General features: G+C 56.8%; 1 protein-coding gene across 1 annotated transcript; it reads left to right on the forward strand.

Moving 5' to 3' along the window:
- Window positions 1-6,081: 6,081 nt before the first annotated feature.
- Window positions 6,082-17,813, forward strand: FBXO17 (F-box protein 17). Its single transcript, XM_062176782.1, has 7 exons — window positions 6,082-6,275; window positions 10,172-10,392; window positions 12,268-12,632; window positions 12,958-13,069; window positions 15,038-15,133; window positions 15,523-15,658; window positions 16,304-17,813. Exons 3-7 carry the CDS (start codon window positions 12,284-12,286, stop codon window positions 16,448-16,450), a joined length of 840 nt encoding a protein of 279 aa, XP_062032766.1. The 5' UTR covers window positions 6,082-6,275; window positions 10,172-10,392; window positions 12,268-12,283; the 3' UTR covers window positions 16,451-17,813.
- Window positions 17,814-17,885: the final 72 nt, after the last annotated feature.

Below are 17,885 nucleotides of genomic sequence, written 5' to 3' on the forward strand. Positions count from 1 at the left end.
CCCAGGCCACAGCCGGGAGCTGGATGGGAAGAAGGCCAGCCCAGCCGGGTCTCAACCAGCGCCCATTTGGGATGCCGGCGCTGCAGGGGGCAGCTTAGCCCACTAAGCCACATTGCCGCCTCCCTCCCCCATACATAAATTAAAAATAAAAAAGATGTTTTCAAATAGCGTACCTTCAGACCTGCAATTTCTTCATAAAGGAGGCCCCCAAACTCTTAGAGCAGTGGGGTGCCACGGTAATCTCTTCCTAGCCGCCCCTCCCTGCCGCCGAAAGCAGAAAGCTGGGAGGGGGGAGGCCCGCGGACCCGGCCCCGCAGAACAAGCCCCGCCCCCGAGCAAGCCCCACCCAGTCCCGCCCCAGGGCAAGCCCCGCCCCAGCCCCGCCTCCCCGGGAAGCCAGCCCCGCCTTTTGTGGCTGAATCAAGATGGCGCAGTAGGGAGGGAGCTCACCACGCTAGTCTAGCAGATAGCTTAAAAAAGTGGAAAAAGCGCAGCCTCAGCGAAGAGTGAGGGAGAAAACGGCAGAGGAAACTCCACGCGAATTAGAGGGACACTGTGGACGACGCGGAGGGTGTGGACCGCACAGCTCAGGAGCCCAGCCGCCGGGAGCCTCTGCACCAGCCCTGGAGGGAGGTGAGACCAGACTGCAGCAGCCCAAACCACTGGGGATAAAGCTGCGGCAAGAGCCTGGGGGAATCCGGCTTGGAGCCCTGTGGGGGACGGTGTACCTCCAGGCTGGAGGAGAAGAAAAAGGGGGGCCTGTTTCTCCCCCAGCAGCGTGCCCCGGCGTCCTGCAACAGGCCCGTAGAGGGTGGGCGCCATTTTGGACACAGGGAACAGCTGCCCCGGCTCCTGTCCGAGCCCAGCAACCAGCCCAGCGGAGACGCCTGCGTCTGGCGGGGAGAACTGAGAGAGCTGGGTGCTCCTGACTGTGAAAACTGTGGCCGCATGGGAGGGCACAGGGTGTAGCTGGGACTTTGGGCAGTCACCGTGGTAGACTCCACATGCTGAGTTTCCTGGTTACCTGGTGAGGGTCCTTGCTGGGGAATCTGAGCTCACACTGAGGACTGCACAGATCCTCTGTGTGGTCCTTGTGGCAGAGTGGACGAATATTGGACCCACTAGGGCTAGCGCCCAGGCTCTGTTCTCTTTGAGGAGAGGTGGTGAGCCTGAGACTACACCAACAGAGTGGAACAAACTTCCCCTCTGATAAAATTAAAAAGATTGACCACGCCCAAGCTGGGTGTTGCCTTGGACACTCGGTTTGCCTGGAGCACTGAGCAGAGCTCTTGCTGGCCACACCCAGCACACGCCTCTAGGTATTCACTGAAAAAGCAGACGCTCCACTAATCCACAGAGGAATAATCCGAAGATTAGTGCCATCACACAAAGAAACCAACGAGTATCTCCAGAAATGCCGAATAATAAACGCAGGAATTCAAGAAACAAGAATAAGGAAGACAACAGGATGCCCCCAAAAGAACATAACAGTTCAATACCAGAATGTGAAAATGAAGAGACTGAAGAACTGACAGAAATGGAATTAAAAAAATTGAGCATACGAGTACTTGCAAGTAGTCAGAAGCAACTGCATGAAGTAACGGAATTCATACATGACATGAAAGGAAAGTTCTCCCAAGACATGCGTATCTTAAATAAAAATCAAAATGAAATCTTGGAAATGTTGAATAAAACAAAACCGGAAATGTTGAATACAATAGAACGACTAACAAATTTAGTGGAAATCCTTAACAACAGAATCCGTAAAGCAGAAGAAAGAATATCCAATTTAGAAGACAAATTGCAGAAAATTTTACAGTCTGACCAAAAACAGGAAGAAATTTGAAAACTAAAAAAACACTGTTGGAGATCTATAGGATACTCTCAAATGACCCAACATACTGGTCCTAGGAGTTCCTGAAGGCATGGAAAGAGAGGAAGGATTAGAAGGTCCTAGTGAAATAACAAAGCTTCTCTAATTTGGAGAAAGGGACATCCACATACAGGCAGCACATAGAACTCTTAATAGACATGGCCAGAAGAAGTCTTCACTGCAACACGTTGTAGTCAAAGTCTCCACAGCAAAACATAAAGAAAATATTCCAAAATGTGCACAAGAGGAACACAAGATTACTTTCAGAATCGTATGTTTATAAAGTTAATTGAAAATAGATCTTAGTAAAATTTAGGGAGGAGGAAGGAGGGTGGGAGTATGGGTGGGAGGGTGGGCACGGTGGGAAGAATCACTATGTTCCTAAAGTTGTACTTATGACATGTATGAAGTTTGTAACTGTAAAGCTGTATAGTTCTGCATACATTCTTACAGACTGACTTCACTTCTAAGGGTACAATTTTAAAACTTGCCATGGGACCCCAAATCCCCTTAAGCTGGGTGGCAAAACATTTTAAGTGTTAAAGTGATCATATAGATAGAATTAAGTGTTTGGTGATTATCATAGAGTTAAAAAGGAGAGAATGCTCCAACATGGGAAGCAGTCCACACAGCAGACTCATAGAATGACAATCACTTTAAGTAGCACTCTGGCCTCAGAATCAGCCCATAAGGCATTCTGGTCTGGCTGAAAAGCCCACCAGAGCATTTCAGGCATGGAAAGCCAAGACACTGGCAAAAAACATCCTACATGAAGGATCTTGGTGGGTGAGACCCCAGTGGAAAGAAGTGGTCATCAAAGAGGAATGTACTTTTCTCTGAAGGGAGGAGAGAACTTCCACTTTGCTCATGGCGTTGTTGAAATACTGCTGGAGTCTGTGGATTCAAAAGGCTTCCATAGCCTAGGCAGCTCATGTCAGTAGCTTCGGTTGATCACTGACGTCATACAGGAGAGTGTTAATTGTTAAATTAACAATAGGAGTCACGGTGCACTAACTTCCCATGCAGGACCCTCTATCCTCAAAGAGTTGTATTATGAGAGTTAACAGTAAAACTTGTTCCCAAAGATTTATTTCATGGCCGGCGCGGAAGCTCAACAGGCTAATCCTCCGCCTTGCGGCACCGGCATACCAGGTTCTAGTCCCGGTCGGGGCGCCGGATTCTGTCCCAGTTGCCCGTCTTCCAGGCCAGCTCTCTGCTGTGGCCAGGGAGTACAGTGGAGGATGGCCCAAGTGCTTGGGCCCTGCACCCCATGGGAGACCAGGAGAAGCACCTGGCTCCTGGCTTCGGATCAGCGCAGCGCGCCGGCCATTTGAGGGTGAACCAACGGCAAAAAGGAAGACCTTTCTCTGTCTCTCTCTCACTGTCCACTCTGCCTGTCAAAAAAAAAATTTTTTTTAAAGATTTATTTCATTTTAGTGTATTAAGTTGAAGATATTCTTATGTCTAAGTGCTTGCAAAAGATGTATCATTCTTGGGAGCCTCTTTAAAGTGTAAAGTTTCTAAAGAATGAAATTCGAGATGCAGTGACTTTGAACAGCCCTTGTCTCAACTGTTGAAGAATTTTTTTTCCAATACAAATTACTGAATGTTTTACTTAGTATAGAGGTAATATTTTGTGTATAAAATTGAGGGGCCGGTGCTATAGTGTAGCAGGTAAAGCTGCAGTGCCGGCATTCCATATGGGTGCCAGCTGCTCCAGTTCCGATCCAGCTCTCTGCTATGGCCTGGAAAAGCAGTAGAAGATGACCACGTCCTTGGGCCCCTGCACCTGCATGAGAAGACCCGGAGGAAGCTCCTGTCGCCAGGCTTCGGATCTGCACAGCTCCAGCCATTGTGGCCAACTGGGGAGTGAACCAGCGGATAGAAGACCTCTCTCTCTCTGCCTCTCCTTTTCTCTCTGTTTAACTCTCAAATAAATAAATACATCTTTTTAAAAATATGTAAAGTTAATTGAAAATAGATCTTAGTAAAAAAAATAAGACTGTGAATAGGAGAGGGAGGAGGAGGAGGGGTACAATGGGAAGAATCTCCATGTTCCCAAGGTTGTATTTGTGAAATACAAGAAGTTTGTAAAAGGTTTCTTTGGGGGAAAAATAAGTTCAAAACTACCTTAGGCATCAGAAATGACTTTGGAATGACGGTGCTGCCAGCCAGGCTTAGAACCACAGGAAGTTACAGCAGGCACCACTGATGGGACGCACCTGTGTCCCGGCAGGCTTCCGTTCACACGTGCAGATTGGGTTCACGGTGGGCTGGGGGTGGGGGCGCTGAAGGAGGAGTGACAGGTGTGATCAGCAGACAGGCGTGGGTGCTGAGGGATCAAGTTCGGAGCAGGCCTCTCCCTGGAACACGCTCGCTCTGTAGGAACCAGCTGACCTGAGAGCAGCCGGGAAGTCTTCATCATGACTCATTGCTATTTCAAGACCCCTGAAGCAGCTGGTGTTCTCCAAAACTGTCCTTCGGGTTTTCGGCAGGGTCCGGGAAGAGAGGCGGCCAGCAGGCACCTGGGCTGCAGGAGGAACACACCTGTGCAGGTGGGGCCAAGTGCACCTGAAGCTCACCTTGGTTCCATTTCAGCACTGAGCTCTCTGGCCCTGGAGAAGCTTAAGCCTCATTACCCTAACATTTGATCTGTGTTGATGTGTTTCTTTTTAAAAAGATTTTAAAGGCAGAGTTATGGGGTGGGAGACAATCTTCTATCCAAATGGCCACATGGGTCAGGGCCAGGGACCGCGGAAGGCAGAGGAGCCAGGAACTCCATCTGGATCTTCCAGGTGGTTGGCAGGGACCAGAGCACGCAGGCCGTCTTCCATTGCCTTCCTAGGTGCATTAGTGGGGCGCTGGATCAGAAGTGGAGCAGCTGGGACTGGAGCTAGCGCTCTGATTCAGGATGCTGGCATTGCAGGTGGCAGCTTAGTGTCCCGAGCCACAGCACTGGCCTCTGTGAACTGTGCCTGCCTGGACCTGCGGTGACAAGAACTCCCCTCTTGGAGCCAGCGCTGTGGCATAGCGGGTAAAGCCACCGCCTGTAGTGCCCTCGTCCCATATGGGCAGTTTCAAGTCTCGGCTGCTCTTCTTCTGATCCAGCTCTCTGCTATGGTCTGGGAAAGCAGTGGAAGATGGCTCAAGTCCTTGGGCCCCTGCACCTGCGTGGAAGACCCGGAAGAAGCTCCTGGCTCCTGGCTTTGGATCGGTGCAGCTCTGGCCATTGTGGACATCTGGGGAATGAACCAGCGGATGTAAGACCTCTCTCTCTTCCTCTGCCTCCAATTCTGTCTTTAACAGATTAAATTTAACAGATTAAATTTAGAGAACCTCCCCTCTTACAGATTCACTTGCCCCCAGAATGCCAGGCACCCATCGCAGATTTGGTGATTATCCCCACGGCTTCCTCACTGGCTTCAAATCACTCTGCCGGCTGGCTGATTCTGGGGCATTTCTCAGACCATGCCAGGTGGCCAGCACCGAACACAGACTACTTGAGAAAGGTCAAGGAGGGTGGAGTTAAAAGATAAATTTATTGGGGTCGCCACCTGCAATGCCAGCATCCCATATAGGCGCTTGTTCAAGCTCCAGCTGCTCCACTTCTGATCCAGCTCTCTGCTATGGCCTGGGAAAGCAGCAGGAGATGGCCCAAGCCCCTGGGCCCCTGCACCCTCCTGAGAGACCCAGGAGAAGCTCCTGACAGCGGAGTAGATCATCTGGGGACCATTTTGGGAGTGAGCTAGCGGATGAAGATCTGGCTCTCTTTTATCTCTCTGTAACTCTGGCTTTCAAATAAATAAGTAAATCTTTAAAAAAATTTTTTTAAATCCACGCATACTGTGGGGTCTTCACAAAGTTAACGGAAAGGCATGTTGTTGCAAAAACTATACCTAAATTTTAAATAAACGTTTGCAACAAAATAAACATTTTCAGCTCCCTTGGGGGAGAAGTTGCAGATCAGGGTCGGGGCCTGTGGCGGGAAGCCGGTGCCTGGGACGCGCGGATGTGGGAGGAGGGGAGACCGCCCGGCCAGACCGAGGAGAAAACGGAGTGGGGTGGGGCTTAGCGAGCTGGGGCTCTGGGGGCGGTGGGGCGCTCGGGGGCAGTGGTCGCCTGGGACCGGGCTGGCCCCGCCCCGCGCCCGCCCCGCGCAGCCGCCGGAGCAGGGGGCGGCCTCGCTGGCGCTGGGGCCTCGGCTCACAGCCGCCAGCCCCGAGCACCGCCGGGCTTCAGCCGCTGCCCCCGGGAGAGGCCCCCACCCGGGCCCCGGGTCCCGGGGCTCCCTGGGCCGGGCCGATCCCGGGGAGCCCCCGCTGCCTCCCGGAGCGGGGTGGGGAGGGGGGCGTCGCCGCCCGCCGCCGTCTCCGAGCGGGTCGCCCGGTTCGCGCCGGGACAGGTAAGGATCCAGGCTGGACCCGAGCGCGCGTCGTGTGCCCGCTCTCCGCGGGGCGCCCGGCGAGGTGGGTCCGCGGAGTCCGGGGCTGTGCGCGCCCGGGCTCCCCGCGCCCCGGGGCCTGGGCCGCGTTCGGACGGAAGTGTCCCGACTCGGGCTCCGAGTGCAGCGTGACGTTGTCCCCGCGTCCCGGGACACGCGGACAGGGAGACCGCGCTCCGCGCCTCCCGCGCCTCCCGGGACGCAGTCACTTTCCACGCGCGGCCGGAGCGGCTGGCGGCGCCTGGCGCGTGGTTTCGGACCTCGGTGCGGCCACCGCCGGATCAAGGCCGCGGGCTGTGACGGCTTCCCCGTTGCCGGCGTCTGCCCGCGTCCCCGGGGCCCCGCTTTGGCCTCCCTGCCACCGCTTCTCCAGCCCGAGAGCGTCTTGGCCACTTGTTTCCTACACGGCCGAGCAGACGTGTTTTCAAAGTGTTTGCGTGTGTTTAAATATTAATTATTTAATCTCACCAAGTTATAACGACGGCTCACAAACCCTTTCCATGATAAAAAGAATCTTTTTTTTTTTACAAGGTTTATTTATTGTATTTAAAAGGCAGAGCTACTGAGAGAGCGGGAGAGAGTCCATTCCCTGAGTCACTCCCCAGATGGTGGCAGCGGCCTCCGAGGAGCCTGGACCTCCATCTGGTCTCCCGCGCGGGTGCAGGGGCCCAAGCACTTGGGCCATCTTCTGCTTGCCCAGGTGCATTAGCAGGGAGCTGGATCGGAAGTGGAGCAGCCGGGCCTCGAACTGGCGCCACAGTGAGGGCGAGACAGTGCTTTAAGTCAAAGGAGTTTGCATGCGACCGCCCTAGCGTGTGACACACACCTGGACTTGTGGGAAAGCCTTTGTTGGGACAAGGGGAAGGTGGGGGACTGCCCATGGAGTGTGTGTGAAATGGTAGAATGGATTTCTTCAAGCAGGATCGCAGTGTAGACCCGTGAATGCTCCTATTTTTTCTTAGAGAGGATGCATGTTAAAGGTTTAAAGATTCGTAGCTGGCACGTGGTCGCTGTCCGGGTGGGGTTTCCTCCCATGGGGGTTTGTATGCGCCTGGGGTCTCCATCCGCGTAGGGTTCCTGTCTGCGTGCCCGTTGCCCAGTGTCCCTGTTGGGGAAGCTAAGCTCTCGCCTCCCACAGTGAGCCTGTCTGTGGAGAGATCCTTCAAAGCCCCTTTAGAGATACACAGGGCGGTGCGGCCCTCTCTGTGCCCAGAACCCGGGCGGGAGCAGGTGTGGCCAGCCAGGACATACCCTCGGTGACTGCTCTGCCGCTGACACTTGACCAACACGGGCTGATTCACACAGCCCCACTTAGGGGGATTTTTATTTTTAGACCTTTGGAAAAACTCACACATCTTCCGCATTGACTACAAATGATGAGCAGCGGGACTCGAATGGGATGCCGACGCTGCAGGCTGGGGCTTTAACCCACTGTGCCACAGTGCCGGCCCCCTTTACCATTGAGTTTTATTCCTTGAGTCCTAGGCATGGCTTAGGCACAAACATCCTTCAACACCCACATCAATCCCTTGCGGTTAGGGAATAATTGTTCCCATGTTATAAGAAAGAAAACTAGGATCAGAGATGGGCAATATATTCAAGGAATAGCCTCATAGCTGGTTAAACAGCCACCTCTGACACTGGCATCCCATATGGGCGCAGGTTCAAGTCCTGGCTGCTCCACTTCCTGTCCAGCTCCCTGCTAATGTATCTGGAAAAACAGCAGAGGATGGCCCAAACATTTGGGCCCCTGCACACACATGGGAGACCCAGAAGAAGCTCCTGGCTTCGGCCTGGCCCAGCTCCAGCCACTGTGGCCATTTGAAGAGTGAACCACCAGATGGAAGATCTCTCTGTCTCTCACTTTCTCTTTCTGTAACTCTGCCTTTCGGACAAATAAATAAATCTTTAGAAGAGGGAATAAAAAGTCTCCCAGGGATAGGATTTGCCCAGGCCCATCTAGTTCCATTAGGGAGCTTCTGCCCACCCGTTCTCTGATGGGGGCAGCAACCTGGGGTCCTAGAAGCCCTCAGCCACGCTCTTCCCTGGGCAGGAGGGTCCCAGCAATTTTTTTTTTAAGATTTATTTTTATTTATTTGAAAGAGTTACAAAGAGAGAGGAGAGGGAGAGAGAGAGAGAGAGAGGTCTTCCATCTGATGGTTCACTCCCCAATGCGCCGATCCGAAGCCAGGAGCCAGGAGCTTCTTCTGGGTCTCCCACGTGGATGCAGGGGCCCAAGGACTTGGGCCATCTTCTACTGCTTTCCCAGGCCATAGCAGAGAGCTGGATCAGAAGTGGAGCAGCCGGGACTCGAACCGCTGCCCATATAGGATGCTGGCTCTTCAGGCCAGGGCGTTAACCCACTGCACCACAGCGCCGGCCCCCCCAGGTTTTGGAGATGCTGAATCCCGGCCAGGTGGAGTTTCCCAGCCCCCACCACAGTGACTGCGTGCAGACAGGTTTTCAGCCATACAGGAAAGCTGCAGTAGTCACACGGTGAACACACCCGCATAGGAATGCCAACGCCTGTGAGTGTTTTGGTCTGACACTGAATTATTAGCATCCATACGAACAGCTGGTTCAGTCTTCCAGATTCGTAAAACTAGGAGTGAGTACAATGACAGTGCATGGGCAGCAGGGCCGAATGTCGTGTTGCACAAAGCGTGAGGGTGCAGGATTCTGTTGCTGTACCACGCCATCAGCGGGTAGGCATCTACTCACCCTGAAGCGAGTTCCTGACTCACTGATCCCACTCTCAAGAGGTAAAAGATTCAGATTCCAGATTTTTGAGTTAAATCACTACTGTACACCAGCTGAAATAGCGGTAGGAGCGAGCGTGTGGTGCAGCCATTAAGCCAACACTTGAGGGCTGGTGCTGTGGTGTAGCGGGTAAGGCTGCCTCCTGCAGTGCCGGCATCCCATATGGGTGCTGGTTCAAGTCCCAACTGCTCCTCTTCCGATCCAGCTCTCTGCTGTGGCCTGGGAAAGCAGTGGAAGATGGCCCAGGTCCTTGGGCCCCTGCACCTGCGTGGGAGACCTGGACTAAGTTCTCAGCTTCAGTGTGGCCCAGTCTCGGCTGTTGCAGGCATTTGGGGCATGAGCCAGCAGATCAGGGGCTGACATCTCCCTTTGCTCTCTCTAATAAATAAATTAATTAATTAGTGGTAGTCAATGCTTAAAAACAGTTTTTTGGTTTTTTTTTTTTTTGTTTGTTTTTTGTTTTTTTTTAAATCATGCTACTCCTGACTTAATTGCTTGGGTTCAAAGGATATAAATATGTTGCCCCAATCACACAGGTGGCAGGTGGGTGGGGTCAGGATTTGGACCCCTATCTGTCCGTGTGTACAGCCGGGATGCCCACTGGTTCCTTACCAAAGGCTCTGGCGCCACCCGTGCCACACAGCACGAGGATGGGGGAGCTCCACGCCATTTAGCTAGTGCAGCCTGCAGACCGCTCCCCGATGATAGCGTTCTCACGGCTCAGCTGATGGTCCTCACCTAGGGGGCTCGTCTGGGGCTGGATCAGCCAGGAGCTTCCTCACCGCTGCCTTCACTGCTGTGGGATGTGCGGGGAGGGGCTGGAACGGCACCCTCTCTCCCTGTGCCGTCCATGCGGTCTCCCCCGCAGGATGGCTTGGGGCAGCCAGCCTGTGGGGCTCCGGCAGTGGGGTCCTAGAGCTGGCTTGCACTGGCTCGAGCCAGTTATGTCCATCTGGTTGCACATCATTCCACATGCACAGTCCAGGAAACTCAACCCATAGCACTCGGCCATGGCTGGGGTCCAAGGGGCTCTTCCAAAAATTCATGGAAAATGCACATTACCTTCTAATTCTGTTTTTTCACAAATTTTTTCATAGCGAGAGTGTTCCATCTGCTGGGTTACTCCCCAAGTGCTCGCAGCAGTGGAACCAGGGCTGGAACCAAAGCCAGGACCAGAGACTCCATCCCGGCTCTCTGACTTGGCTGGCAGAGACCCGACCGGCTGAGCCGTCACCTGCTACCTCCCAGGGGCTGCATGAGCAGGAACGCGGAACTGGAAGTGGGACCACGGACTCAAACCCCGGTGCTGTGCTGTGAGGTGCGGTCATCTTTTTATTTTTTTTAATGCTTACTTATTTATTTTCATCAACTTGGAAGGCAGAGAGAGGGGGATGGTCCATCCATTGGTGCACTCCCCAGATGGCTGCAACAGTTGGGGCTGGCCCAGGCCGAAACCAGGAGCCAAGAACTCCATCCCGGTGTCCCCCGTGAGTGGCAGGGGCCCAAGCACTTGAGCCGTCATCTGCTGCTTCCTGGGGTGTGCATTAGCAGGGAGCTGGGTCAGAAGTGGAGGTGCTGGGCCCTCAATGTGGGGTGGGGGCGTCCCGCCGTGCCACAACACCAGCCTGGTATGGACGTCTTAACCAGCGTGCTAAGCACTGGGCCCAAAGCCCACCTTCCCTGGACATTTGGGAGTCCCCTCGTGTCTACACCACGGAAGGCAGCAGCTGCTGGGACCCCAGCTCTCCCGCCTGCAGCACCAGTGGCTCAGCAGGGGGTCAGGTGGACACATCCTTGAAAGCCCCTCAGCAGTGTCAGGGCTGCAGCGCTGTGAAAGGCATTCGAAAGGGTCTGCCTGGTGACCAAGAGGGACGCGCACGCCACAGCATAGTGAGTTACAGAATCACGGACACGTGTGTCAGGATGTTATTATACCCATTTGGGGAAAATATGGTTGCCATGGGCACCGTGGGTCCCTGGAAACAATGCTAGGAGCATCCTCCAGTTACTATGACAACCAACAACCCCCACCCCCTACTCCTGGATACACCTGCCTTCCCCTGTACTGGCAAAGCCACTGGTCAGGATTCAGCCACATGGACTTGGCAGGCACCAGCTCCCCCAAATCCTTTGCCGAGCATCCCCAACAGGCATTTTCTTGTAGTGTACTTAGAATGAGGGCACTGCCAAAAAGTTCATGGAAAATGTGTATTATGAAAAAGCCATGGGTTGTTTCCAAAAATGGTTCTCAACAAAAGAACTGTTCACTCTATTGTTCCATAAACTTTTTTTTTAAGATTTATTTTATTTATTTGAAAGATAGAGTTACAGAGAGGTAGGCAGAGAGAGAGAGAGAGAGGTCTTCCATCCACTGGTTCACTCCCCAGTTGGCCGCAATGGCCGGAGCTGTCCCAATCTGAAGCCAGGAGCTTCTTCTGGATCTCCCACGAGGGTGCAGGGGCCCAAGGACTTGGGACATCTTCTACTTCCCAGGCCATAGCAGAGAGCTGGATGGGAAGTGAAGCAGCCAGGACTCGAACTGGTGCCATATGGGATGCTGGCACTGCAACCGGCAGCTTTACCTGATGCGCCACAGCGCCGGCCCCTCCATAAGCTTTTGGAGGCACTTATGAGGCCTATTTCTGGAAGGTTCTTGCTGCTCCCTGAAGGCTGCCTTCCTTCTGGAGGGGCCTGCGCCCAGCTCCAGCCACACCTCAGTGACAGACACATTGCTACCAAGAGCAGACGGGGCGGGGGTGGGGGGGAGGACCGCACACTGGCGGGTCTCACATGGCACAGGTGGACAGGTAGAACCCTTCTGCCCTTTGCTAGTTCCTGCGTGGTGGGGAGATGAGCAGGACACATGGGTGGAGGGCGGAGGAAAGGAGTGGGGGACAAACGGGGCTTGGAGGACCGTGGGCGCCCGGGCCCTGGAGGAGGGAGGCCGCGGCTGCAGAGGGGGCGTGCGAGCCGGAGCTGTTGGGAGGCTGGGTTACTCAGGGTCTCGGGGTCCCCATGGGAGGGAGGACAGGAGAGCAGAGTGTCGCCTGTCTGATGTGAGGTCGCCAAGCACGACGGTGAGAGCAGCCCAAGGAGCAGTGAGTCCAGGGCTAAAATAAGGGGGCGGGGATGTGTGTGTGTCTATCTCCAAGGTCCACAGGAGCCATGACCGCCCACTTCTCTCCACCCGCAGGGCGCCGCAGCCGGAGATGGGTGGGCGGCCCTCGCGGCAGCGGCCGCCCATGGAGCCGCCGCTGGCCCTGGACGCGCTGCCGCCCGAGCTGCTGGTGCAGGTGCTGAGCCACGTGCCGCCGCGCGCGCTGGTGACGCGCTGCCGCCCCGTGTGCCGGGCCTGGCGCGACGTGGTGGACGGGCCCACCGTGTGGCTGCTGCAGCTGGCCCGCGACTGCAGCGCCCAGGGCCGCGCGCTCTACGCCCTGGCCCAGCGCTGCCCGCCCAACAGCGAGGACCAGGACGAGCTGCCGCTGTGCGCCCTGGCGCGCTACTGCCTGCGGGCCCCGCTGGGCCGTAACCTCATCTTCAACTCCTGCGGAGAGCGTGCGTGTCGTGGGCGTGGCCAGGAGTGAGGCGGGGCGGCCCAGAGCAGGGGAGGAGCCAGGGGTGGGTCTGGGACGGGCCTGCAGCCGGGTGGGCGTGGCCGACAGAGGAGGAACCAGACTGAAGCCAATAGTGCGGTGGCAGGGGCGGAGCTTGTACTGAATGAGTAGACCGCATTGGAGGTGGGGGAGGGAAACTGACCGAGTGGGCGTGGCCAGGGGAGAGGGGGCGGCATTTGAGTGGCGGCACAGTGAAGAAGCCAGGGGCAGGGCTGGGGGCGAGCAGGCGGGCGAAAGCGAGGTCCAACCCAGTTCTGTTCACACAGAGGGCTTCAGAGGCTGGGAGGTGGAGCACGGCGGGAACGGCTGGGCCGTGGAGAAGAACCTCACCCTGGTGCCAGGGGCTCCTTCCCAGACCTGCTTCGTGACTTCTTTCGAGTGAGTGGGAGAGGGAGAGGGAGAGCCTACCCCCTGACCCCGTCCTCACCTTCACCCTCGGCTTCCCTCATACCTTGATTCATCCAGTCAGTTGGTCGGCCAGTCAACAGATGTTTCCTGGCGGTCTGCCGGGTACCAGACACTTGTAGATGCCTGGGAGAATCAGGAAGATTGGCAGCTTGCTCTTTCTTAGGCGGGAGACATTAAACACAGTCCGAAAAAGAAAACGAGAGACCCGCAGTAACAGCACAGTGTTTGAGAGAGGTTCCTTTATGCCAGATGCTTTGCATAGAACTTAATTATGGCCGCAGCCCTGTGACACGGGTACTGTTATTGCTCCTGCTTTACTATTAGTAGGAAACCGAGCCGATGTGCAGTAAGCGCTGGAGCTGGCATGTGAACCCAGGCCAGCTCCAGAGCTGCTAACTGTGACATGTGCTATGAAAACCCCCAAACGCTGCCTTGTACACATGCATTTCAATGTTTTTGCACTAAAATAGCCTTGGCTTTTAGTTCCATTCTTCCCTGACCTTGGGAAGTGCCCGCGTGTCCCAGATGTCCCTTGTCGGTCCTGGGAATCACAGAAAACTTCCCCCACTCTGCCGTCTGTACGGACTGTGTCCGTAATGTTCCTTGTTGCATAGAAATCTTTTACTTTTGTGTGACCAGATTTCTCTGTGTTTCTGCTTTAGAGTGTGTGTTCTTGAAATTCAGTTTATAAAGAGTCCTTCTCCACTCCTAGATCCTAACAGTATTCTCTTGGACAGTATACTGTCTTCTAGTAACTGCAAAGGTTTTGTTTCTTTAAGACTTATTTGAAAGGCAGTTAGAGAGAGAGAGCTTCCACCCACTGGTTCACTCCCCAAATGGCTGGAATGGCCCCGGGCTGGGCCAGGCTGAAGCTGGGAGCCAGGAGCTCCATTTGGGTCTCCCGCTTGGGCCAACTTCCACTGCTTTCCCAGGCACGGGAGCAGGGAGCTGGCTCCGAGGTGGAGCAGCCGGGACTGACCAGGCGCTCCTATAGGGGATGCTGGTGCTGCAGGTTCCAAGCGCTGGTCCCTCATGGTTCTCCCTCTCGTGCTGAGGCGTTTAATCTGCCTCTGAGTGTGATGTTCCATAAGGACCCACTCCCCTCTCCCCATATGTTGAGTCAGCGCTACTTACCCAGAAGCCTCCGTTCCCGGTGGAGTACGGGGCTGCCCTATCATCTTCAGTTGCTCTGTCCCTCCACAGGGCCACTGTGTGCTCCTCCATTGGTATTGGCCCGTTTCTGTTGCTCTGGCGTGCTCAGACTAGGGGAGAGGGGCCGTCGGCAAAGCCCAAAGCCGTAGGCAGACCGCAAGGAGAACCGCCGGTCCCCGGGGCCGGTGTTGTGGAGGGGCACGGCTGCCCGGGCCCGTAGCTCAGGGGAGGAGGCAGTTAGCAGAGCTGGGAGAGGGCTGGAGCAGAGGGTGCGCTGGGCCGGGCCGGGTCTCTGAGGGACACAGCAGGAGGGCTCATTCCGGATTTTAAGCCCTTCCTCCCCTTCCATCTCCTGCTGGGGTTTCCTCTTGGCTGTTCCCGCAGGCAGCAGAGGGCCAGAGTCCTGGCCATGCACCTCGGACCCTGGGTGACGCCCGGCCCACAGGTCTAGTGCATGGCCTCGTGGGTGATGCCCAGCCCACAGGTCTAGTGCGTGGCCTCGTGGGTGAGGCTGGCCCACAGGTCTAGTGTGTGGCCTTGTGGGTGATGCCCAGCCCACAGGTCTAGTGTGTGGCCTTGTGGGTGATGCCCAGCCCACAGGTCTAGTGTGTGGCCTTGTGGGTGATGCCCAGCCCACAGGTCTAGTGTGCGGCCTTGCGGGTGATGCCCAGCCCACAGGTCTAGTGTGTGGCCTTGTGGGTGATGCCCAGCCCACAGGTCTAGTGTGCGGCCTTGTGGGTCAAGCCCGGCCCGATTCCTGAGACCACGCCTGCCCGCCCCTCGCAGATGGTGCTTCAAGCGGCAGCTCGTGGACCTGGTGATGGAGGGGATCTGGCAGGAGCTGTTGGACAGCGCCCAGATTGAGATATGCGTGGCGGACTGGTGAGTGTGGGGTCGCAGTCCCACCCCCGGCCCACCCCCTAGCCCTCACAGCTGCCCAGCAAGGAGAGGCGGAGCCGGGAGGAGCCGGTGGCCCGCTGAGGGCTGGGACCCTATGTTCTGCGACTGAGGCTTGGGAGGAGGTGCACCGTTGGGTGGGGGGCCTGCGGCTGCAGAGCCCGGGGACTGCGGAGAGCCCCGCCTGCCCAGAGCACTCTGGCTCCTGCGCCCTCTCCCCAGGTTCTAGTTCCTTCTCCAGGCCCCAGCCTAGCCACGCAGAGCTCCCGGAAGCCGCTCCAGGAGCACCCGGGCTCCTCCCCCAGGGGTTCCCGACCCCGGCAAACGCGGTGCGGGTGTGTGGGACCCTTAGGCTCACCGCCCCCTGGTGGCAGGTGGGGCGCCCGAGAGAACTGCGGCTGCGTCTACCGGCTCCGGGTCCGCCTGCTGGACGAGTACGAAAACGAAGTGGTCAAGTTCTCGGCTTCACCCAACCCGGTCCTTCAGTGGACAGAGAGGGGCTGCCGACAGGTGGGTCCAGACCACCCCTCCCCCTTCGCTGGTGGCTGCGGGGCGCACAGGCCCAGCCTCGCTGCCGCGCATGCTCTCTGTCCCGCTCCGACACCCGCGGGCCTGTAAGAACAGGGCTTCCTGTTCCGAGCTCTGCCTGTCCAGTCATTCCATTAGCACAACAGCCGCGTGCTGAGCACCTACTGTGTGCTGGCCAAAGTCCTCGCCTTATCGCCACTCTAGGGCTAAGGAAACCGAGGCACGGGGGGCCATGTGACCTGCCCCGGGTCACAGTGAGGCGTGGAGGACCCAGCCCGAGCCCGTGCTGTCCTGGTCGTCATAGACTTTGAGGTGGTGCCCTGGCCTCCACGCCTGCCCTCCTTAACCCCATACCAAACACACAGGGGCAGCATCCAGAAGGATGCCTGTCTCAGCTTCCCTTCCCTCGGGCCTGTGTTCACACATCCCCTCCCCGGGCCTTTGCTTCTCACACACTCCTGCCTGCCCTGGGCAGAACACCTGGTGCCCCCCCCCCCAGTCTGTCCTCAGCCTCCCGGGGCGGGGTCTGCTGCTTTGCCGCTTGCTTTGCTGTCCCTAGAGCAGGGCCGGCACCTGCACGGGCCTGGGGAGCCACAGGCCACCCCCTTCCTGCTCTTCCCCGCACAGGTCTCCCACGTCTTCACCGACTTCGGCAAGGGCATCCGCTACGTGTCGTTCGAGCAGTACGGCAGGGACACGCGCTCCTGGGTGGGGCACTACGGCGCCCTGGTCACCCACTCCAGCGTGAAGGTGAGGATCCGGCGCCTGTCCTAGCCAGCCAGGACGCCCCCGCCGACTGCAGCTGCGAGCCAGAGGCCGGGGGACAGTGGGGGTCCCCGGGGCTTGTCCTCAGCACACCGCCCAGGAGCCCCACGTGCTGTGGACGGTGGCCCTCGTGCTGTGACAGTGCCTGGGCTCCAAGCAGGCTGTTTACAGTTCCCTCAGCTCCCGGGGTGCGGTGACCCAGACTGGCGATAGTGATGTGTCGGTGCTTCTGGGGCAAGGCACGCAGGGAGCAGGGGTCAGCTGGGGCTGCATCTGCCCCCCACCAGACCAACAGCTTCGAAGGAAAGCTTTCCTGCCGTTTTGGGGATCCCTGGCAGCATTTCTCAGAAGCCAGGTTTCCAGCCCCACTTCCCAAGGCAGCCCACCTCCTGCCTGAGGAGCGCTCTCCGTCCCCCCGGGCACAGCCGACAAACTGGCTCAAAAAACGGTGCTAGGCCCAAGGGCCAGGTGCGTTGTGATCCGTGCACTTGTCTACCTCCGGCTCCCTCCCTCAGAAGCCTGGGGGCCCTCCTGTTTAGAATCAGAGTCTGGAGGCCCGGTGCCATGTGGGAGTCCGAGGGACGCTGCCCGAACCCCGGGACAGCTGAGGCGCCCAGCGCTCCCAGGCTGGGTCTCGGTGCCGTTCCCTGCAGCTCTCAGGTGGGTGCCACTGGCAGTGCCCTCTGGCCCAGGCTCAGGGTGTGAATGACCAGACTATGGGGGGGGGGTGGCGGCAAGGCTTGGGCTGCAGCCAGGCTCCATCGCCCAGTGATAGGAACACAGTCCCCACTCCTTAAAATCCGATGTGGGGGCCGAGGCCTCTGATCCAGCTCCCTGCTGATGCCCCTGGGAAAGCAGTGGAAGATGGCCCAGGTACTCAGGCCCCCGCCACTCTCGGGGGAGGACCAGATGGGAGCACCAAGCTCCTGGCTTCAGCCTGGCCCAGCCCCAGCTTTTGCAGCCATTTGGGGAGTGAACCAGCAGATGAAGTTCTCTCCCTCTAACTCTGCCTTTTGAATAAATAAATCTTAAAAAAATCAAATGTGGCCAAGCACATTCACTCACATTATGTGAGGTCAGTATTACTGTCAGTGCCACGTTCCACGGGAAGAGGCTGGGGCCGAGGGAAGCCCATAGAATCAGGTCACCGAGCAGTTAAGAGGCAGGTGCTGTGGTGCAGCATGGATGCCTGGAGTCCTGGCTGCCCCAGCTCCGCTCCAGCCCAGATCGTGTGCCCGCAAAGCAGAAGATGGCCCCTGCTACCCACCCAGGAGACACGGGAGTCCTGGGCTCCTGGCTTCAGCCTGACCCGGCCTTGCTGTTGAGCCTGGGCAGTGAGCCAGTGGGTAGAGGCATGCCATCACTCCACCTTTCGAATAAATTCTTTCTTTCTTAAAAGTTTTCTGTGTGTGAGTCTGATATCAAAGGGCCCCGATCTGATCCG

Source organism: Lepus europaeus, chromosome 19, assembly GCF_033115175.1.
Source record: "Lepus europaeus isolate LE1 chromosome 19, mLepTim1.pri, whole genome shotgun sequence".
NCBI lineage: Eukaryota > Metazoa > Chordata > Mammalia > Lagomorpha > Leporidae > Lepus > Lepus europaeus.